Genomic DNA, 25,485 nt, shown 5'->3' with positions numbered 1-25,485 from the left:
GCTTTGAGATGAAACTGCTGGCATTATGAAAAGATATGTCTATAACTGCCATAAACAGTAAATCAAAAACACTGCAGACCTTTTTTTAATACTGATTTCATTTCATTCCACTAATCAATGAATTCATAACACTCAGAAGTACTGTTATCATTATATAATCTAATGGCATGAACATGTCTAAAAATATGAACCAGATATGGTTCTAGTCACTAAGGAATTCATAAATTATATAACAGAGAGAGAGAGAGAGAGAGAGAGAGAGAGAGGAAACAGGGGATTTATACAAATCTTCATTAGACTACTAAGTAAAATAAAGTATAGATCAAGTAGTACTGGATCACAAGGGATAGAGAAATGGATCCGTTCATGGATACAAGTGAATTGGGTCTTCAGAAACAAAGATAGGATACAGGGTTCAGAAGTCAAGGAAACAACCTCAGGAAAAGCATAAAGATCTAGTAACAAAGATTTTGAAGCAAAGGCATATTCATGTTTTTGAAAAATTTTTAATTTACATTACATTTTTAAAGTTCTCAAAAATATTTTAATGACTTATCTCAAGATAAAAAACTTAGCTAAAGAAGTAAAAAAGGTGAGATATGTCCTAAGGCTCTAACTCACGCAAATCCACGGTTCTTTCAACTTTATCACAATAAACATTTAGATTAATTCTGGTGGCAATTTAAAGGACACTGATGAAAAAAGGAACAGTGTCAAAAAGATCACTCAGGATGTTACTGTAACACTCTAAGCAAGAGATGACGAAGTAAGGGACTAGGGTGGTGACTGCAGAAAAAAGGATGAAGTATGTTCAGAAGGGAAGGCAAAGTAAAACATTGCTGAGTGGCAACTTGAATATGCTGCCAGAAGAAGGAATTAAGGACTTTGCCATGGTTTTCTTAACTTAGTAAAACAAAAGGATCATCATGCAATTAAGAGAAGGGAAATTATATACATGAAGGAAATGGCTTTATACATTCTCAAGTTATTGTAAACCCATAAAAGTCTAGCAGGCAATGTTGAATACGCTGGTTTAGGGCTCAACTTAAGAGTTCAGAGCTAAAGTTACAGACTTAGGACTCATATTCACAAAAAGATGTCAACTGAAACCATGAAACTGGGAGATACAGTCAGGATGCAAATAGAACTGATTCTTGTCTACTTGCCCATCTCCTCATACCCCCTTACTCGTATCTAACTCGGTAGCTACTTAGAATGATATAACATATGCATATGATGCCATCTCATCCTCACCTTTGCACCCATACCCACAATGTAATGTCTGGAATACCCTTTCCTGCAGGTTTGCCAAAGGAGGATAATGAAGTTGACCAGAAAAAAGAAAGTTGTTTGTTTCTTTTAGGAACACAGAGACTTAAGCATATTTACAAGTTATAAGAAAGTAGCCTACAGAGAAAAAAATTGAAGATTTTGTACAAGAAATGGTGGGAACTGGTTCCAGAGGACAGAAAAGGAATGAGATCAAAAACACTGGTAAAGATCTTGGCCTTATAGGAAATGAGAACATCGTTCCCACTGTCAGATAAGAGATTCATGAAGATTAATTTTCAGAAGAATAGACACTGAAAACATTCAAACTTATAAACTCTAATTTTCCAATAAGGTAGGAAGCAAAGTGATTGCAAAGAATAAACAGGGAATCTGGGGAGAAGGGCGAAAGTTTTGAATAATTGCTGAGAGAAATGTAAGGGTTACTGTTAGGCTGGAGGAAGGAAAAACAAGGACATGCAAACAGAACAGAGAGATGCCATAGAGGGAGAACTGACCAGACCCCAAGGTCCGTGCCTTATATGGAAAGGGGACAGCTCTTCCTGAATTCCATCCTTCTGATGTGCCAACTAAATAAGACCCTGATGTCAGCCTCCTCCCTCTTGGAAGGAAAAAAGTTTCTAGTTGTCTATTATGTCACCTTTAGCCAATCATACCTCTCCACATCCCCTAGGATAGATAGCTTGCCCACTCCTCCCCCTCCTAACCCCTTATAAGCCCCCACCTCCCTGAATGGGTGTGACTTCCCCGGCCTGGGTACAGGCTGTGGAACATCACCCGGGAGTGGCATTCAAATAAACTACCTGGCCCTTTGTTGCCTCTCTTCGCCTGCTTATTTCGGCTAAAATTTATCTTACAGTTACTTTGTTTCCAGGCAAATCTGTAAGGAAAATAGGTCATTCTGAATGTAGTTAGTCTCCTTTCCTGAAATAAATTTTAGAAATTGTATTATTGGGACATTGAATATGCTGATATGATTATAATTTCATTTAATGATAAATATTGTGCAGCATGGAAAAACATTACTGACAGAATGAATAGAAAAAAAATAAAAAAAGATTACAATTACATAAAATTATGCATGTGTTTAGACAGAGACTTGAGGGAAGCAAAAAAATAAAAAGAATGTGGATTTTTGTTGTATTATGTCAGCTTATGCAAAAATATTTAAAATGTCATAAGGAAGGAAGGAAATACATTTGTAAGAAAATATTTTGAAGTATTTATCAGTGTATTATCCTGTGTGATAGGATTTGGAGACTTTTTTATGTACTTTCTCCTGTATGTTTTTTGCATTTCCATACTTCTACAAAGAGTATACATTGTAATTAGAAGTCACTTAAGAATGAAAAAAATAAAGAAAAATAAACTTCATTTTTTTCAAGCCCATATACAATATGAAATTTTCAATTTAATCATGCAAGCATTTCTAGGCAACTTAAATTTTTATTTTTAGAGCTTTGTATAACTGTCACATATGAATCTAGGTAAGATTTTTTTTACTTTTTATATTTCAAATCCCAGCTTATCAATCTAGTCAATTATTTTAAATAATTCTTATTTATTTTAAATAATTTCAAGTGTCATACACATGTCTTACCTTATTTCTTGTCAAAAATTAAAACTTAACTGAGATTCAGTTCATACTACACTTAAATTTATTTTTAAAAAATTAGGAAGTGACTTTATAGAATTTTAATGAGAATTAAATAAATTCCTATATGTAAGGTGCTTATTTAAAGCTTATTTAAAACAAGTCCTGGCACATTGCATTCCCTTAAAAAAAATCATCTATTGGTATTAGTAATGGTAGCAGGAGTTGCAGTACCATACCTATCAATATCGTTCGAAACATTAAAATTATATCTTGAAATTCAATGGAATAAATTTAGAAATAGAACCTGCATAAAAAATATTGAAGGAATTAAAACAAAATGTTTTTCTTAAGGTAATAATTTCTGTTAATACTCAGATGGCACAAATTTCTAAACCCAGCCATATTTAATAACTTAATTTTTAGATTTAATTCAATGAATAACACATGAATGATTTACTGAGTATTTCTGGGTAGACAGGAACATAACAAATACCATAAACTTTTTCTATGATTCACTGGGATATAATTTCAAAACGTATAATATGTTTTTCTCTTGTCTTGGTTTTTTGTTTTGTGGTGGTATTCAGTTTCCCTCACCTAATTTTATTTTCTTGTCCTCATAAATCTTTGTCAGCAACTGTCTACACCAATTATTCTAGTCAGAACCCATTCTGTTCTGACTTATTATGCATACTTGTCATGCACTAAGAAACCGAAAACTACATTTTTAGCTTTCCTAAAAACACATTTAACTGGACTGCTTATGACTTTCTTCAGCAACTTGGTATGCATTCTACAACATGGCAAAAGCAATTCTAAAATGCATACAAGGACAAAATTCACTTTAGGGTTGATTTGGTTCACTTAGAATGTTTTCCCCTTAAGTTGCAAACATACAATATAAACATGTGACATCATCCTTCTACCTCCCCCGAAAAAAATCTGGGAAGAAGAGATTTAAGAATCAAACCCTTGAAGAGAACATTTAAGTCACCAATGCTACTGAATATCATAAGGACTCACTATTTCCCAAAAGGAGTAGCATTTTATTTTCCCCTTAAATTTCATTATACAACAGAAGAAGAAATGAAATGCTAACAATAATAGACTTGTTGAGGAAAAAACTAGTGAACTCTTGGGGGAAGACGGTGAGTAGACAGAAGACAGAGGTTGCTCCTGGATCATTCTTCTTTTCTCCAAGGAAACCAACTAACTCACCAGTTACAGCTTCAGTATCTGTTGCTCAGCCCTGGTTTTAAATTGGAGAGAGTCTACAAAATAAGTCTTCACACCAAAATTCAACTTGGAAACATAGTCACAACTTTCAAAAATAATTACAAGTTTCTCTAAATTATTATACCTGAAAGAATACACTTCACAAAACAGGAAAGAAAAGAAAAGGGAAGGAAAAAGAGAAAGGAAAGGAAAGATGAACCAGAACCAGGGCCTGCAGTCCTACACCCAAGGGATGTCCCTCCCACCGCGGGTAATGTTTGGCAGCCATGCTGAAAATTATTTCTGTGGCTTATAACTATGTCTTACAGACAGCAGTCATGAAGAAAATAGCTTTTCCTTTGGCAAAGTTATAAAAATGGTGGTAAGATCACAAGGGCTACAGCCTCAAAACATTCTCTGGATGCTCAGATTGCACTGAGCCCGTTCACTAACCCCTGTTTCTATGCTTTTCCTTTGGAGCCCTATCAGAGCTGTAATTATATATATGTATAACTGATCTTATTAATATGTTCTCTTTCCAGAGAGAATATTTTCCAAGGGGATATATGATTAAGATCTAAAGGATGAACAGGTGGTAACTAAGGGAATAGTGGGAATGAAGAATATCCCAAGCAAAGGAAACGTGTGGTGCAAAGGCACTAAGTCAAGATGGAAAGCAGCTACTTCAGAGGCAGAGACGATGATGATGAAAAGATGACAATCACCTTAGTGTAGTAATAACAGCAAACAACAGATTTAAGAAACATTTAGCAGGTAATACTGATGCTATTTCATGATGAAGTTGATGTGAAGTGTGAGAAAAATTAACAGATAGAAGATCCTATGCTATTCTAAAATGTGTTTGCATTTATGTATCATCTATGAAATTGTTTGGCTTTAATTTAGCTTGAAATGTTTGCTCTTTAGTAAGTCTATTTAAAGAAATAAGTTCTCTACTAATGTATAAGATATAACTTCTATTGTAAAGCTCAGAAATTAGTGATACTATGGGGAGGGTTAAAAAACAAGTCAAACTGTATACAAAATAGGTACATCCACTGACCTACCTCACTTGGCTGGGGAGGAAACTGGCTAAATGACTGAAATAAAATATTCTTCTGCACTTACTCTGGGTCAGGAAAGGGTATACCATCAAGTTAAGTACACTTACGGTAATGTGATATGGTAAATGGAAGAATAAATGCAAAGCTGCAATAATGTTTATTTTAAGATTTAAAATATTTGGTTTAGAAAATTGAGAATGCAAGTGACTTCTGCAAAGAACTGAGAAGTATTTGTTGAATAAAGATTAAACCTCACTGCTTAAAAATGAAGAAGCAATGCATTAACACAAGTTTTTTTAATCTTGTAATTTTTCTTTTTTCCTTTTTACTATGTTTATGGGGATCAGTTGCAAAGACTGCGATGCCAAACACAGAAAACCAATCTTGGCATATAGATATTCTGGGAATCACAGCAATAGTATTACAGTGAACTCACAATGTACCCAAGAATCAGATGCAAAAGATAGTGTTAAGGGAATAATCAAGTATGGTCTAACTGCTATTAATAGAAATATTTTAAATTACCAGTTAAGTACCTACCTGACTTTATGTATAAAATGCTACAGATGAGTTTATCTATTTCTTTCATTACTTATTCATGTTTTTCTATGACCCTCTAAGGTCTTCAGTTAATTTCTCCATTTCTTTCAAGAAAATGTCAATGAAACCTTGCTCACAACAGCTACCCACAAATTAGAATACTGCATTTCTCTTTTTTACCAGAAATGCAAACAAAACTTTAAAACCACTATACTATTATACAATGACTAATTCATTATTCATTGCAAACGGTAAGCTGAATTTTGTGCACTATTAAAAGAGTAGAGCTACACATAACATGGGAGGGGGCACGGGGAAGGAGCACAGAGAAGACAAGTAGTGACTCTATAGCACCTTGCTATGCTGATGGACAGTGACTGTAATGGGGTATGTGGTGGGAACTTGATAATGGGGGAATCTAGTAACCACAGTGTTGCTCATGTGATTGTATATTAATGATACCTAAATAAATAAATAAAAGAGAGTAGAGCTAAATTCACTTAGAATAAATGTATCTATGATGTGATTCCACTGAAGGATTATTAACAGATAGAAGTTACAGAAGGGCAGATTAGGATCTAATATATTAAAGAACAGAATTAGATTTGTACTGATGTAGAACTGGTAATCTTCCAAAACTCAAGAGCTCCTATCATTCAGTGTCTAAGTACAGGTTAGATAGAGTTACTACATAGTGGATTATTGTTTAAATAAGGAAACTACACTAATGGGAAGGCCAGACAAGAAGATTTTGAAATTCATGGGTCGTTTTTAAGATTTACATTAGAAAATTAAAGGCATGAAAACAAATTGAAGACATTTATACAACAAATATTTCAAGTATTTCTTGGTGTCTACAATGTGCCAAGTATTACTGTAGGCACTAGATATGAACTTAAAGAAATAGGACAAGAAATTGTCCTAAATACTAAATGTATTACTTCTAAAGAAGAGAACTAAGCAAACCAATAATTACAAGTGTTGGTTTTTCAACTAAAGCCAAAATAATATTCATAGACTGCTGAATCAAGAGATTTACCTTGTTCATATAGAATAACATTTCTAACAAATAAGCTAAGTAATGAAATAATTCCTCCCTGTTCAACTATTCTGTAAATGGGAATCTCTTTTCTCTGAAAGGACAAAATTTCTACCGGAAGTATTTCAGGAGTTTCCTCTAAAAAGTCAGCAAATTTCTGTGCGGTAGTAAGGACTTTGTATTTAGTCCTCATTTCTTAATAAAACTACTCAGAAATGTAGATAAGTCAAGGCCTGGCCCTGATTGAATAAATGACTTTCATGGCAGTGGAGAATTCTTTCAGAATTGCTCGAAAGGTTTGTTTGACACATGTGCCTGGTAAAGTGTAAGTGGACTGAATGTGCAAGTGTACCATCCCTACAGAGGAGATGAAAATTTTACTTTCTGGTCAAGAATCCTTAGAATATCAACCTTTCTATCTGAAGCTTCAAAGGGCTATACAGTTTCCAGCAGAGGCTTACAAACAGAAATTCTACTTTGTATACTACTTTGACTACAAGTTTGCATTCTACTCCACTGAGTTATAAGGTCCACTGCTCATAAGCAAGAAGGAGCTAAAAATCATTAAGACATCAGTAATATAGTTACATACTCAAGGGACCCCCCTGAAATCCAGCCAGTTTTAGAACCTTTTTATATAAAGTGACTAGTGTCAGGGAAGAGATTGGTACAGATTGGAGGCTGATGACAATACAAATACATTTAATTTGAAAAGATGAATTGCACACAGAACACTTTAAAGGTCCTTGAAGTTTCAAAAGAATAAAAGGTTACAGCTGTTTGAGAGGATTAGAAAAAAAGAAAAAGGCTTCATGAAGGAGGTAAACAAACTGAAAAGTGGACAAGCCTCAAGAGGGTGATGCATGGCACAGATCATTAACAGCATATGCAAATGTCAAAGAGACATGTAGGTTACACAGAGAGCCTTGGAGGTAAGGCAGAAAAACAGGGTCATACTGTGGAGGCTGTCCTGCAGGAAGAACCAGTACATGAGTTAGTACTAAGAAACCACACAAAAGTTTGGGTCCAGAAGTATTATGACTGCCAGGACACTTGAAAAAAATTATTTTGGCAAACGAATCTAAGATAGACTGTACAGTACAACCAGTTTTAGCTATCCTCTTTTAGTCCCTAATTTTTTATCCTCCCTGTAGTTTCTCATTCTCAATTCCTTAATCTGTGCAAAAAATTCTAAATTATCGAGTTTTTAAAAATATTAGCTAGCACAACTTAGTAAAAACAGCTATTTTCCTCTATACTATTACCTAAGTCATTAATAATGTTAGCCTGAAGAAGCTTCCATGGACCTTTGTCTTCATACATTCTCATCTCCTCTCATCCTAACATTAAATTATGTAAATTAATCTTTGAGAATAGTCTCTTAAAATCAGTTGTGAACCTCAGTATACACCTCTCCACACTGTAATGTACCCAACTCAGTCCTTCAACTTTTTCAATATACATTTACTCCTATGGTGACTTCATACATTATCATGGATTTCCATACCATCTATATGCTAATAACTCCCCAGTTTTTATCTTCAGCCCACCCTTCTCCCTACCCTCAACTTTATACACCTGCATACTTGCCATCTCCACTTGTTCCACATCTAAAAGGTATCCAAACTCAAGTATCTATAACAGAACTTAAAACCTTTGCACCAAAACATATCTCTCCTCTTCCTTCCACACCTCAAATAATGGCCTCTTGATTCTTCCAGCTGCTAAGGCTAAAACCCTGGGGTCCACTTTGCCTCCTCTCTTTATTTCATGCTCCCCTCCCACCTACACCATCATGAAAATCCTGTCAGTTCTTCTTTCAAAACATACACAGAAAATATTTATGTATATAAAAAATTAGGGGCTCTCTTGTCCCCTCCTGGCGTGAGCCAGGAGCTCTATTCTCTCACTTTATTTCTAAATAAAAGCCTGTACTTTGCTCTCCTAAAAAAAAAATAATAATAATCCCTTCTATCTCCTCAGCTACTTACTTGGTCAAAGCTACTATCATGTCTTGTGTGTGTTATTGCCAAAGCCTAACAAGATTCCAGCTTCTGCCCTTATTTGCCTTCTTAACAAAGAAGCTAGGATGGTTCTGTCAAAATATATTTTCCGTTCACTGCCCAATAATGGCTCTTCATCCCACCTAGGTCAAGTTTAACATGGCCTGGCCTCCCATCGTCTCTCTAACCTGGAGCTTCTACGTCCTTTTCTTCCACTCACTCCACTCCGGCAACACTGGTCTCCTTGCTGCTCTTGTACACATTAGATGCGTTCCCACTTCTGTTTCTTATGCAAGGAGTGCTCTTCATTCAGATACACAGAGATTCACTGTTTTATTTATTTCAAGTTTTTGAAACAATGTCACTTTTTCAGTGAGAATTACCCTGTGTACCCTAAGCCACCAACACGCCTAGCACTCAAGGTCCCCACTACCCTGCCCTACGATGGAGAACTTTCTAATATGCTGTAGGGTTTATTATTTTTATCATTTATTCTCTCTCCCCACCCAAATGAAACTCCATGAAGATAGTTGCCTCTGTCTGTTTTGCTCACTGATAGATGGAAGAATGAATCCCAGAACAAAATAATTTGTTTTACATGAAGTGGACACAAATTCAAGCCTTTCATTCTATAAGGGAAGAATTTAAGGACCAGTTTGACTTCTTTAAGGTTAAAAAGTAAAGGGCTAAGTCCAGAATAAAACCAGGTCTCCTTGGCCTATGCATTTTTCCAGAACACTAGTGGAACATAAGCAGTACCTATGAAAATAAATTTTAAAAACAAGCAAATAAACAAGCTTATATACATACAAATACACTTAACAGATACAGAAATATCTTACATTAAAATATCACCACTGCCCAGTAGTAGTATTATACAAGGTAATTACATACCTACAAACTTCCATGACTTACCTCTGCCACAGATTTTTTTGATGTTTCTGTCATAGTTTCTCTTAATTTATTTGCCTTTTCAAGTTGGGCTTTTAGTTGTTCAGCTAATTCCTTCAAACAGAAAAACAAGAAAAATAAGAGTGCTACATAGTTTCATTCTTCACTGTAGAATACTTCAGATGTATATGACAGAAGGGAAAATAGAAGTGAACACCCACGCAGACATCACCTCCATTCAGTCCCCAACTCCTAGCCTAGTACACCGCCTGTGAATGAGCTCACCCCAGTTACAAACTTCTCAAATACCTGTGGCAGTTGTTTATGCTCTGAAGGTAAATAATTACAAGGATATATATTTTAGAGGAACTAGGGAGATGGAAGAAATACAAAACCTTCAGAATGACATTTGTTATTCCTTAGTTATTATAAACTTCCAATATTCAAAATGTCAGTTACCTGTAATAAGGAAAGATCACACAATTTAAAATATTACCTTCTTTATTGTTGAGTAATTTAGATAAGAATTATGAACATATTTAATTTTTACCCTAGAAAGTCTATAGGAATTTATAAAAATCAACTGACATATAAAGCTATCAATCACAAAGAAGTAAATTAAATAAACAGAAGTATATAACAAGCCAAGAAGAGTGTTCTCCACTGCAGTGGTTCTATGCAAACAGGAACACTTCTTTTAACATAAGTTAACCTCCTAACTTGGTGACCTGTCTTCCACTATTTTAACTAATTGCTTTGTACTTTCAAAACTCAAACTTTATTTTCATGCTGTTGTCACTTTGTCTCTCTGATCAGTTTCTGGGTTTAGCTGAAATTCAGGGTTACCAAGGACCAGATTCAAAGAGAGAGAGCAGCATATGCAAAATATACCTTTCATTAGACATAAAAACTAATAAAAAATAGAAGTATCTTATTTGGCCACCTTTTGTTCTACTAAAGAATGTTGTACTGATAATACACCAAAACAGAAAGCTACTGAAAAATCACTTACATTCGGATTTAAGATGAGTACATACATATGACCATGAGGGAATCTATTCTGTAAAGACACAGAAAACTGTCTGATGTTGCTATTCTGCCATGGGCAATATAACATGTATAACAGGAATGTGAAAATACAATAAATAGATAGATAGATAGATAGATAGATAGATAGATAGATAGATAGATAGATAGATAGACAGACAGATAGATAGACAGACAGATACCTACTTGTATTCAATTTTGAAGTAAATCAGTCTTAAATCAACATATTATTATGGAAATTAAATAAGCTAATCTATACAAAGCATCTAACACATTATCAGGCACAAGCACACTGCCTTGCCATTTGAGTAAATGAATTAGCCATCCTTTTTAGGAGCTCATTTTCTGGTTCCTAAGTAAGGGAATTTTAGAAAGTAATTTGCACTGTTAATAATACACGACTAAAAAGGGGAAAGAAGAGAGTGACATTTTTGTCCCCCTGAAGTATGCTCAATAACTTAGAAATGCAAAAATAAAGCAAACAGCAAAGTAAAAAAGAACTTAAAAAACATTTAGTTCCCTAGAACCTTAAATTTCAGAAATCTGACAGAGAAAGTAGATAATTTACTTAGCGGTAGACAGTACTGTTTTTACAAGTGTTCAAGAAATTCTTTAAAGAATCAATAAGCAGCAGTTATTTTCAAAGTGTGCTACATTCACATTGCTAAGGAACTTCCAAAACTACCTGTAAGAAGTTAAATATTTAATTACTATTTTCCAAAAGAACATACAAGTCTTACCATATTTCCCATCATTTCTGCCTTGATGATCTTGGCTCCCAACTTATTCTTCTCATCAACACTCAAGATGTGGATGGAATCATCCTCTGGACTGCCTCTGTAAGGGGCAGAGTAAGAGTATAGGAAATGCAGTTACATTGCATGTAACATCGTCAAGACTCAAATGTTATTTTGATTGGCCTCAACAAACAATTCAGCACCAACAAATCATGATTCTGACACATTAAAAAAAAAACACCCTCAATGTTCCACCATAAACCAATAGTTTAAGGTACTCTGTTACAATGCCATGATGGCCTATTGGCATTATAATAACTGACTAAAGTCCCAGAAACAATGAGATAAGTAATGTAAGTCAACTAGTCTTCATTACTTAATATTCCCATACTCATTCTTAAAAGGAAACAGAAGAAATTTAAATTTTAGAATCACACCATAATTCTACATGTCTAGGGGAAATTTGTCTCATTCAATGTGATAAATTATTGATAATCTAAGAAACTGTAACCAGGAAATGACATATTTAACTGCATTCCAAAAAACAATGAGATGTGCTCTTTTGCAAAATCAACTCAGAATCAGTCATACAACATAAACAAATTCACAACTAAGATCATGTGCCAAACCTGTACTATAGAAGTCTCACAAAAGAAAAGAAAAATTTCCACCCAAGGTTAAATTCCTGGCATATACACAGTTTTCGCTGCTTACTGCCTTAAGAAAGGCTCAAAACTACAGTGAAGGAAAGGGGAACCCAGGCAGAGCCTGAAGGACTCTTTAGTAAAGGAGACAGATGAATCCAAGAACTTCAGGACAGCTAGAAAAGAGAGAGCTGCACAGTGAGGGAATCCCACAGAACTACACAGCCTTCCCTTTGAGTATTCAGCAAGAAACTACTTGTACTCAGGGAAAGAACTACTCCAAAGAATACAAATATAAAGACATATGTTAAACATTAAAAGGACAGAAAAAGATGTATCATGTTTAACACTGGTCAAAAGAAAGCTGAAGTGGCTTAGATTACAGAGAGAAAAATATTACCAGGGACAAAGAAGGTCATTTCCCATGAAAAAGTCATTTCATACATTAAGAGTACAGAAGAATCCCTAAAACAGTTACATACCCAATAACAGAGCTTCAAAATACATAATGCAAAAACTGACAGAATTACAAAGAAAAACAAATCCACAATTATACCTGCAGGATTCAAGACCCCACTCTCAATATTTGATAGCATGAGTAAACAAAATCAGCAAGGATATGGAAGACTTGAATAACACTGTCAACTAACGTGACCTAATGGACATTCATAGGATACTCCACCCAACAATGAAACACATTTTTTGCAAGTGTATGTAAAACACTTACCAAGACAGACCATATTTTGAGCCACAAAACAAGTCTCAACAAATTCAAAGATATTCAAGTCATAAAACTATGTTCTCTGACCACAATGAAATTAAATCAGAAATCATTAACAAAGATCTCTAGAAAATCCTTGACAATTTGAAAACAAAATAGCATACCTGTAAATAACCCATGCACCAATAACAAAGTCAAAGAGAAACTGAAAACTATTTTGAATTGAATAAATACATAAACTCAACATATCAGAATTTGTACGATGTTGCTAAAGCATAACATAGGGAGAAATTTATAGCACTAAATATTTAGAAAAGAAGAAATCTCAGATCAATGATCTCAGCTTACAACTTAAGTAGAAAAAGAAGAGCAAATTAAGCCTACAAGAAGTAATAAAAACCAGAGTGAAAACAAATTAAATAAAAATCAGAAAAACAATAAAGAAATTCAATGAAACCAGAAGCTGTTTAAGATAACCAGTGAAATTGATAAACCTCAAGCTTACTGATCAGGGAGAAAAAGACACAAATTACCAATAAAGAAATGAAAGCAAAACCACTACCCATTCTAATAACTTTACAAAAAATATCCATATGGCAAAAAAGCACATTAAGAAATGTTCAACATCAGGAGTTACTAGGGGAATGCAAATTAAAACCATAAGATACTGCTAAGAGCCACGAGAATGGTGAAAATTAAAAAGACTGATCATTCCAAGTTCCAGAACGGATGTAAAGGAACTAGAAGTCTCATATTGGTGTTAATGCACAATGATACAACCACTTAGTAAAACAGTTTGGCAGTTCCTTAAAATTTAAACAAATGGTTACCATATGTTTGAGTCATTCCTCTTCTAGGTATTTACCCAAGAGAAAAGAAAGCATATAATGAAAGAAAGCAAATGAGTGGTTGCCTAGTGGAGTTGGAAGTGTATGGGGAGGGCTGAGAGGCAGAGATTCTGAAAGGATACTAGGAAACTTTGAGGGCGGTGACAGTTTCATTAGAATACACATACTTCAAAACATACCAAACTGTACGCTATATATCTAAATGTGTGTGTGAGGATATATGTATGTGTGTATGTGCAAATATACACATATATGTGTACATATATATACTCACACACATACATATATGCAGTTTATTATGTCAGTTATACCTCAATAAAGTTGTTTTTAAAAACCCTCAGAGGTGAGTGATAAAGAAATGTTAATGCTGAAAAAAACCTGTCCTAATTTCAAATATAAAGGATATATATCCACATTCATGGTTTCCCTTAATTCCTAGATTTCATCATATGCTATTAAAATTAACTACAATTTTCAACATACATTCTGAGCAAGTAACAGCCAAATATATAAACAGACCTCCAAATCAACACCTGACCAAACAATTATATACAGAAATTATTTTTTAATAGTGAATTCACCTGAGGCAACAAAAGAATAGAAATCTTTTAATAGATAACATTTGAGTTTTTCTAAAACAGGCATTAATCCCTGCAAGGATTTCTGTAAGAACTTCTCGTATGATGAAAGGAAAGACAATACTCAGGTGCTTGGATAAGAAACCTAAAATATTTCAGGTAAAGCACCATAAGAATGCTACACATTTTTTTTCTTCTCTCTACATTTTAAAAAGCAGTTAAAAAGAAGTTCTTTCACTCTACATTTTAAAAACCAATTAAGATGAACAGTAGGGGCACTTGCCTTCATGTAATCAGGAGAGCATTATTACTTTTTATATGTCTCTGTGGGTTGAGGTATTACTTGTATCATTAGTTGTACTTTTTTGTACAGAAAATACTTTTCAGTAACTTTTTCAAATTAAATTCTGAGATACACTTCATTTTTATTGTACTATAAATGCAATTTATTTGAATTTAGGCAAGTCAAGCATATTTCAATAAAAAGTCTTACTCATCAACATAATTTTTCTCAATCTGCATTCTCTCCCATTTAATTAATTGTCCAGAATTCCATGCTTTGAAATTTTACCATTCCTATCCTTAATATGGAAATCAAAAAAAATCAAATTTTACATATATGTATAATGCAAAACAAATTAAATAACCACAATTCACGCCCTTTCTAAAAAGTACCAGTGCAACTATTCCACCACAAATTTAGCTTGCTCCAGATTCTATCTCGGAAACTGCCCAACTTCCAAAATGAGAAACTCTGGCTGCTTTTCCTGCTGTCTTTTCCTACCTTGTTTTCACTGCCAACTACTTTTGTATGTGACCAAGTTTTGCTTTCCAACAAAGTTTGCGTCTAGTTTGTCTGTTTTTCATCTCAACCCCCAGTCAACTGAAAAAATAGAGAGGAAAGATAAAATGGATAAGGGGTGATTTCCCCAATATTTCTCGAAACCTTTCTGTGTTAATCCAGTAGATGCTCCAAACACAACACCAAGTCTACACAGGATTTCTTATTAAGCCCTCTTGCAAGCAAGGTTGAGTTTGACAGGATCAGGAAGGCCAAAAGCCATCCATCAGTACATCCTTCTTTTGCAGAGGAAAAATTTAGGAATGTGAATAAAATATTGTATCAAATGTCAGTATGTCAATAGATTTCATGCCTACTAATAGATACCAATAACGTAAAAGTTTAAATACCTAAAAACATACTACTAATCAAATCTAAAACTCCCAAATGGAAGCTTTTCATGAAGCACCAAAGGCTGTTTCTTTAAAATGCCAATCGTAACCTTGTAAGGTCCTTGCCAAGAAGTGGGAAATCCCTCTTTGTACTAAGAAAAGGGTTTTGGAGTCGGACTGATAGGGATTCAAATCCAGTTTCTTTGCCATTTACAAGCTTTATGATATTGGGCAAGTATCGTAACCTCTCTGAGACTATAAAATCAAAAATTTAATGCCTACCCTCACATTATCAGAATTAAATGAAATAATGTACACAATTATGGTATGCAGCAATATAATGAAATTCCAAACACAGCACTTAACCTAGTACTCAGTAATGGTTAGTTCCTTTTGCCACTGAGAGCCCATTAATGAGTCAAAGAAGAATCTTCCAACTAGTCCTCCATTCAGCATGCTTAAAAGCCAATGGGAAATTTCTTCAGGAAAAGAAAAAAAGAATTTCTGAAAGCTGGTACACAGATAAGAAGTAACCAAATCCTTTCAAGGAACCACATAATTAAAGCCTTCATCACTGAGCCATGGATGTGAACTCACCCTCCTCCTCTCTTCTCCATTTACTCCTTTGCTTCATGACTTTGTCTCTCAAGTATACCTCCTAATCAGTGTATCAGCCTCAAAATCTCTTCCATTTAACAAACCAACCTCTCTAAAATACAAATATGATCAGTTTCAAATCCTTGAGAGACTTGTTTCTTAACACTAGAATATTGCCCAACTCATAAGCATGACTTCTGGAGCCATTTACATGGTATTCAGGAAATATTTTCAGTACTTGCCTATCCACCTTCTTCCCACTTGACTATATTCTGTAAAAGATTCAGAGGCTAAGCACTATACTAGGATTTTAAATGCAAAGACTAGAAAGAGATATACCTTTCCCTTGGGGAGCTACTGCATCCAACATTCCAAAATACTATTTGCAAATGCTCGACTATACAATGCTGTCTCATGTCTCATGCTTTTCCCCTCATGAGTTCACTTACTGCCTAATGAGTTCATCCTTCAAGAGTTCACAACTTTCCCTACACACCTTTCCTGGATTCTGTTCCCCATAATTATATCCCAGAAGAATTAACCACCCCTTCTTGTAAGTGCTGAAAATGTAAGAACATATATGTGCCATGCATTTATATGCTGTATTTGTCTACATGTTTACAAACTGCCTCTATAATACTGTGAATTCCTTTAAGGCACATTCTATGTCATAATCTTTTTATACCATTCAACCTGGGAAACTGAATTCAGTAAATACAAGATGAAGAGCAGAAAACTTGTCAAAACCATCTAATTTAAGTTCCGAGGGACATCTCTGACACAAATACAACCTCCCTTTGTTTCTTCATTCCTTGTCATACCAGCCCAGAACCTTTTTTTCAAAGTTGAATGAGTAAAAGAAACAGTCCATTTCTCAGACTTTCAGTTTCTAAGGATTACTTAAAGGAAATATGAAGTGCATGTGGAACAATAATTTTAAGGTAATTTTGTTTCAAATGGTCATCAATATTTTTTGCTAAAAATAAAGTAAGTTAATAGCAGTAAGTCATAACAACGAGAGGACATCTCCATTTTGTGAGCTCTGTGTGAATCAAACTGTTTATATCACCTTTTTTTTTTTCTGAAGCTACCAAACTCATTTGGTCCATATACAGACCAAAAGGAACACCAATGTGCTGGGATGGATCATAGGTTGAAAAACCATGTCCCATGTCATCAGAAAAGAATTCCTATCCTTGTCTCCTGTCACCCACAATCTGTCATCACATTTTCCTCTTCTTTAACATTTGCACCCAAGGCTAATCCTTCTGCTTGTACAAGAACACTGGATCCTGCATCCACCCACACTAACCTTGGGACCTTGCTTAGTTATCCCATCTATCATCCCTCTTTATATTTAGCTTCTTCTAAAATTGATACTGACTACTTCCCATTAAAACATAAACATATTCAAGTACCTGCACCTTAAAAGAAAAAAAAAAGAGGGAGTGAGGAAGGCACTTCGTTTACCTATGCCTCCCACATGCACTTTCTACCTCGACCATCTCATAACCTATATCACAATTTAGTCTATGAAATCTGGTTTATAAATCCTTTTACAATGATCATATTTTTGACTAAATTGCCAAAGATCTCTGTTGTTGTCTACCCAGAGGCACACCTTTGCCATTTTACTTGACTATTCCTTTTGAGAAACTTTACTGTCCTTTCACTTCTCAGTGTGCAAGCTTAAGGCTTTAATCAAGAGAAGGCATTGAGGTGTGCTGAGGTCCAACCAAAGCTAGTAAGTTTAAGAAGGTAACTGGAATTTCACAAGACCTTTAAAAGAGGCATCTTTCATTATCACGAAATTCGAACTCACACATCTTTTTTTTTTTTTAGGCATTCCTAACAGGAATTAAATTGTTTATTAATAGATGAGGATAAATAAGATGATATATCAGGAATTCTGATCATCTGTAATACTAGTATTTTCAATATTAACAGATACTTCAACATACTTAATAGAACAGTAATAGGTATCAAATAAAGACATTAAAATGAGAGTTGTTGGGCCCACATAACTGAAGACATTATGTCATCTTGCCAACACCACAGCAAAGACACTGCTCTGTAGCAAACAGCAAGAACTAGAGGTTTCCCAAACCATTTAAAATGATGAGCAGATGCTCTAAAAGAAACATCACTATGACATTTCCAATTACCCTATAAAAAAGAAAAAGTACAAGCAGTTCTCATTTTCCAGGATTACTATTATATTTCAGAAGTCTTCATAATTTCTAAATAGCAAATCCCATTTTTCCATTAAAATCTACTCTCTTTAACACACACACACACACACACACACACACACACACTGGCTGAAAACTTCGGAGGAAGAAGTAATTTAAAAAGCTCCAGCCCAATGACATTTCAGAAACCTTGAGTATACTGCAATTATTCTTTGCCTGCTGGCAGTATTCACAGATCTCCTCCCTTTAATTATTCTTTTCTTACCACTGTTTTCAAATTTTCTCCTGTCTAAGAATCTCATGACTATACTTAAACCTTCAAAACCTGGCATCCTTCTCTTATCCTTAAGGCCTAACATGGCAAAGTCTTACAGTAATGACATCCAAAGGTAAAAATAATATATAAAATGGGTTAGTTCCTGATATTAACTTAATAAAATCTAAAATAAGGACCTCACATTACTTTTTTTATTATTATTACATACTACTGTACACTTCAAACTCTTGAAAATACATAGCTAATATATTTTCCAACAAAATTATATACAAACACATTCCATTTCTACAAAAAATAAGTTCTTAATCACATGGGCCACAACTATGGGATGTTTTGGCTACTTAACATAATTGCAGGGCCTAAAAGGGACAAAGGAAGATAATGATAAATCTGATCACATTAAGAATGAGTGAAAGGATGAAAAAGAAGAAAAAAAGTAAATCTAGAAATGATGAAGAAAAAAACTACATACATTACATGACAACTATAAAGAGCTCTCACAAAGAATGGAACTCAAAAGGTAGGCAAAACATATGACTTGCTAACAAAAATAAAATAAAAATAAACAACATTTATAAAAATACGCCAAACTTTACCTATACTTAAAGAAATGCAGATCAAGGAAAAATTGTTTCTCAACTACACAGATGGCTAACATTAAAAAGTTCAACAATACTGACAGCAAGGAAGATAAAGTTAACCTAATATATGACTAGCAAAAGTGTAAATTAGTTAATACAACAAAATACATAAACCTAATTTCATTCCTTGGAATTTATCGTACAGCTATAGCTACATAATATACAGGTACATATACAAAACAATTCACTGCAGCATTATTTGTAAGAGTAACAAACTAGAAACAACCTAAACTCCATCAATAAGAGACTGATGAGAAATACTAGCTGGTATCTAAGTTTCACAATAAAATATTAAAGAGCCTTTAAAATGAAAAAAGTATACATACATATGAGCTAATGTGAAAAGATCTTTAAGATACACTGACTAGAAGTAAACAAGGTTCAGAATAGCATGTGCATTGTGAAGCTATGTAACTTAAATACATACTAAGTTTTCTATAAAGAATTATCTGTTATTTCTTGTTAAAAGGTCACAGCCCCAGGAAATGGCTGTTACATACATTTGCAAGATAAAATACATGACACCCAGTTAAATTTGAATTTCAGGTAAACAACAATTTGTTTAGCATTAAGTATGCATAAATATTGTAAGGGACCTACCTCTTGCTTATTTGCTAAATATGGCAACCCTAGTTACCTAACACTGTGCAAAAGTGACAACCTCAGTTGCCTTACTTTCCACATCTGGAAAATAGAGGAGTAAGACTAGTATTTCTTCTAGTTTTAAATCAGTTTTATGATTTTTTTCTTCTAGTTAGAAAATTCACTCGCTCTAAAGCTCCATAGAATTCTGGCATTTTATAAAGAATTCAACATAGAACCAGGATAATGTTCAGATAAACAACAAACAGCTTCTACCAGTTCTTCACTGAATTTTTCCAGTCCCAAAAAAGTAGGCATTCTGCAAGGTTCTCCCCTGGGCTTTTACTTTACACCACTCTAAATGCTCAGGGGTTTTTTTTCTTTCATCTGCATGTATGATTCCTAGACTGTTCTTTCCCTTTCCAGTCAGTCAATCACAGAATTCCTGGACAGCCTCAAACCATCTGTAACATCAAAATTAACACAGCTAAGAAAGCACATTGTCTTCAGACCAAAAAATACAGCTTTCAGTGAGTGCTGTATTACAGTGTATCTACCAGAAGCTTACAATTTAAACACAACATACAAGTATGAAGCAATTAGAGAAACCAATGGAATGCTAAGAGTATTTTGCTTAGCTGCTCACAGAAGTAAAGACCTACAGATCACCCAAATGTGAAGCCAACCCTAGTGATATCAGGAAATAAGAGCCTCACCCCACTAGCAACTAGGGACTAGAAATAGTCTACCTTCCAGAACACCTGGAGGGAAGCCTGGACAATTATATATATATTTGAGAGCAAAACCTTGACTTGAATAAGAGCCCATTTGATCACAGCTCCTACTATTCAGTTCAGATTTTGCCAGCTCCTTCTCAATGAAAACCACACACAGTGCTTTATAAGCCACAGCCTCAAACGTACTCACTAACAAAAGCAATTTGCCACACTCAGGACCCAAAACTACAATGCTTATACCTACTACTGCCATCGTTGAAATCTATTATTTCCTAAAACTTCTTCTTTAGTGCTCCCTTCATTTGGCATTTTTTAACATATCTTTTTTTTAACATATTTTTTAACATATCTTAATGATCTTTCAAGTATAAATTAGTCATTATCCTTTGGACATTCCCTATTTATGGCTATCTCCAACAGGGCCAGCCCTATGACTAAATCAAGTCTTCCTAGGTTTGATCCCACTCAGCCTGGGTTTCCTCTTCTACTGACCTGGCCTTCTAAGTGCAACAGGTATAAGAACAATAAAAACAGTAAGTGTACCCACTTTCTTAATCATTAGAGCTACAACCAGCCATCCCACCTATGTTCGCTTTTTAACACTAATATTACCTTTAAAGCGTGTAAACCGTCAAAAATGTATATTTCTTTCTCTACAAAACACCCTAATTTGTTCTTCTGCATGATCTTTCACATATCTTTTTCACTTCATATGTGGGCTACAGCAGCATATTTTCCTTCAATCTCCCAGACCTCCAATTGCTATACAATGTTTATTATTACAATTATACTCAACAATGGAGTAATTTTGCTTGAAAACAGTATGGCAACAGAAACAAAATCTACCAAAATATCTCCTATAGCACATCCATTTACAAGGATTATTAACTCATTCAGTTTTTACACTGCCAAAGAGCAACAAATTTTGAGTTAATAAAGCTAATGAATTCTTCTTCCAGTTTTGTTAAATAAAACTGAAATAAAATGCAATCCATAAAACAAACCTACTCAACTGTTAAATGTGTGTATCTTACTTCTTCCATAAAATTTAACAGGAACCATTACTCATACCTATGAACTGATGTTCTAAAAATAAAGTTCAGTTCTTTGAATCCTCTGGACCTTAATATTCATTTATCAGTTTAAAAAACAAATGTCACAATACCCAGCAGATGAAGACTTTTTGTCCCGGAGATGTTCTCCTTTCAGGGTGTCATCTCTCAAGGTCTCATCTTGTGACTTTTCTCTCACATCTCCTGAAATGCATTCAGAGTCAACACTGCGACTGCTTTTCAATGGCTTTCGATTTGAATGTCTCCTTTCTCCTTCTCTTCCATCAGAGAGATTCCATGATGATAAACTTTCGTCACTGTTCTCTGCAGGTTTTCGAAAACCACAATGCACAGAACCCTGAGCAACCAGTGCTGAAGATGAACTAGATGGCTCCAACTTTCTGCCCTTGCTTTGAAATGACAGTTCTTCATCATCAGAAGGTCTTAAGAATTTAGGTCTCAAATTTCCAAGAGAAGAAAGCACTTGATTTTGGCTTTGACTGGATTCTCTTCTGTGTGTTTCTGAAGTCTCAGATCTATTATCTTTTTCATCACCACTAAATTTACCTTTATTGATATTGTGTGTAGTATCTGTTGAACTGTATCTATGCCTTGAACTTTTATCATATTTTACCAAGTCTGACCTTCTACTGTCTTTATCTGAATACATTGGTTTCCTCCACCTTTCTCTTGTACAATCTTCTTTCATGGATGAAATCTTTTCAGCTTCTTCTAATTTTGACTGAAATATTTCCATTGACTACAAAGGAGAAAAATTAAATAAGATATCTAAAATTAAAAAAGTATCAATGACTTGAACCCCATATACCACTGTCCAATGATACACTGTCATGTGGCACAATAAAAAAATAAGTAAATAACCAAGGGGGGAAAATACCATATAATCACCCTACCTCATATGGAATGAACTGTGGGTGCCCCCTCTCCAAATTCACAGGTTGAAGCACTAACCCTGAGTACTTCATAATGTGACCACATTTGGAGAAGGGGCCTTGAAAGAGGTGACTGTGTAAAAATGAAGTTATTAGATTAGACCCTAATCCAATCTGACTGACATCCTCATAAAAAGAAATTTGGAAACACAAAGAGATACAGGGATGCACACACAAAGATAAAATACCATGGGAGGATGAGAGACATAAAGGAGCACAAAAATCTCAATCATAATTTAAGCTGGTCTTGGGATGAAAGTGAAGCTTGGAGAATTTGGCCAAAGGTTCTGTTAACATTACCGTTAACAGTAATTGCACTAGTTGGGGTGAGAATTTAATAATGTGTGTAACTGTTGAACCACTGTGTTGTATACCTGAAATCAATAAAATGTTGTTTATCAACTAAACTTAAATTTTTAAAAAAAGATAACATACCAAGTGAGGGCACAGTGAGAAGGCAGACATTTACAAGCAAGAAGAGGAGCTGCAGAAGAAACCAAACCTGCTGATGCCTGAGACCTTGAACTCAACTGCGAGGGAATCCACTTCTGCTGTTCACGCCACCCAGCAAACTAGTACACTAGTATACAATGAATGCTTAAAAAAAAATAAAAGTAATCAATGAAAAATTAACAAATAATGAAAAAAACCTGGGGACTCAAAAGAAAAGCCACTTAGACCAAATGCCTACATCTAAAATAAAATAAAATACAAAAAACAGTGATGACATAAAGTTTAAGATTTTTTTAATTCCTGTCAGTGAGATTCAAGATTTCTACATTGCTAAAACATGACAGACTTACATGAAAGAAAGTTTAAAAATAAGAAAGTCCTGTAAATGAACACTGTGTCAAAAAACATGCAAATACAGTGAAAAGAGTAATAGAAGTGTTGACTCCAAATGAGTGAACTGAATACTAGCCTGGGAATTCCTATCCTTAGAAAAAGATGATAAACAGATTTATGTTATAAGGAAAAAAGACACATGGAAGATGAATTCTAGAGAATCTAATATGCTTATACTAGTACTTTCAGAAAAAAAAAGCAAAGATGGAACAAAGCATTAACAGAATAAGAAAATTGCCACAGCTAATTCCCCAAATCCAAAAATCTCATCCAATAGTCTTCAGAGAGGAATAAAAGTTATACATGCAAAGGCTCATATGTAAAAAAAAAAACAAAAAATGAAAAACTCTAATTTCTGAGCCTCAAAATTCACACACACAAAAAAAGTTCTTCACAAAGACTGATCAGTGAAGGAGGGAGTTAAGTGTAAGAATGTAAACAAATGAGAATGAGTAAATAACACATTAACTACAAAGCAAAGTAAAATTTATCAACTTTTTACCTATAATACAAAGCTAGAAGGGAATGGGATAAGGATCAAATTTTTAAAGAAAATTATAAAGCAGTAATTCTACATACAGAATTGAATTCACAAAGTAGCCTTCCTGGTATGGACAAAAGAAAGCCATTTTGAAAGTGCAAGGATTCAGAAAATAAATCACTTACTAATTCTGGGGGGAAAATCACTCAGAACAATTAAGATAAACCATAAATGAATTAGTGCAAACATCACTGAGAAAAGGAAGGCATGCTATAAACCAAATGGTAAATGTAATGATTAGGTCTAAACAACTGGTCTCATAGTTGTAACATGTAAAACAATTGTTAAGAATAAGATGCATATGTTTTTAACTTAAACTGGAATTCAGATTTAATATTACCTCAATAAAATCTAAGAGGTAAGATGGGCATCAAATTGTGCTAAAGTTATCTTAGCCTAGGCAAAGATGACCCATAACATTTTATTTTAAATTATTTTTAAATACATATTTAACATGTTTCTTAAATTTAATGACAATATGAATGGAACAAAAATGATAGCAGGGGGAATATTTTCATAATGAAAGCATTGCCTCAGGCAGCCTTTTCCCTTCTTAGTGATACATCAAATAATGAGGTACCTACATTAGATTATAAATAAAATAACAAAAGAATCAATTACCACAATTTATCAAATGTTTATTATATATTTTGCACCATTTAAGTGGGCTCTAGCTCAAATCTACTTATTAACTATGTAATCTTTGTTTTTTAACCTCTCTCTGCCTCAATTTCTTCATTTACAAAACAAGAATAATAGTACTTTATTAAACAACTACACATAAAACACTTGATACATGGAAAGCACTCAAAATATAACAAAAACTCACAACTTTCTAAGGCTGATTCTTGTAACTCTGTTTTTAAAAGAATAAAACTAAGGTCATACAGAGAGAGTAAGAAACTTAATACTAAAATTTAGGACTATTTGATGCAAAGCCAATGTTTTTACATACTATGTCAAAATGCCTCACTCTGTGATTCAAAAATGTTAAGAGATTATATAAAACTTCACAATTAAAAGAATAGACATAATAACCCAGTATCAAAACTTAATAAAAACAACATAAAAGGATACAAAATTAACACACAGAAATCTGAGACTTTCCTATACACTAACAATGAGACAATAGAAAGAGAAATGAGGAAAACAAGTCCATTCACAATTGCATCAAAAAGAATAAAATACCTAGGAATAAGCCTAATCAAAGAAGTGAAAGACCTACACCCTGAAAATTATAAGACACTCTTAAGAGAAATTAAAGAGGACACTAACAAATGGAAACTCATCCCATGCTCTTGGCTAGGAAGAATTAATATCGTCAAAATGGCCATCCTGCCCAAAGCAATATACAGATTTGATGCAATCCCTCTCAAGTTACCAACAACATTCTTCAATGAACTGGAACAAATAGTTCAAAAATTCATATGGAAACACCAAAGACCCCGAATAGCCAAAGGAATCCTGAGAAAGAAGAATAAAGTGGCGGGGATCTCACTCCCCAACTCCAAGCTCTACTACAAAGCCATAGTAATCAAGACAATTTGGTACTGGTACAAGAACAGAGCCACAGACCAATGGAACAGATTAGAGACTCCAAACATTAACCCAAACATGTATGGAAAATTAATATTCGATAAAGGAGTCATGGACATACAATGGGGAAATGACAGTCTCTTC

General features: G+C 34.2%; 1 protein-coding gene across 7 annotated transcripts in view; it reads right to left on the bottom strand.

Annotated features, from left to right (window-relative positions):
- Nucleotides 1-25,485, bottom strand: part of CWF19L2 (CWF19 like cell cycle control factor 2) — a 165,813-nt gene that overhangs the window by 111,433 nt on the left and 28,895 nt on the right. For all 7 annotated transcript variants that reach the window (XR_012132510.1, XM_073239327.1, XM_073239326.1 and 4 more), the window contains exons 8-10: nt 21,579-22,225; nt 11,427-11,523; nt 9,664-9,753 (exon numbers count right to left, since the gene is read on the bottom strand). Coding sequence is in view for 6 of the 7 variants with exons in the window: in XM_073239327.1 (XP_073095428.1) it covers nt 9,664-9,753; nt 11,427-11,523; nt 21,579-22,225 (834 nt within the window). In the remaining variant the exon portion in view is untranslated. The remainder of the gene's footprint in view (nt 1-9,663; nt 9,754-11,426; nt 11,524-21,578; nt 22,226-25,485) is intronic.

This window comes from Manis javanica, chromosome 6 (genome assembly GCF_040802235.1).
Source record: "Manis javanica isolate MJ-LG chromosome 6, MJ_LKY, whole genome shotgun sequence".
NCBI classification, from domain to species: Eukaryota; Metazoa; Chordata; class Mammalia; order Pholidota; family Manidae; genus Manis; species Manis javanica.
Note: the sequence above shows the minus strand (reverse complement) of the source record. Positions and strands in the feature narration are given on the sequence as shown.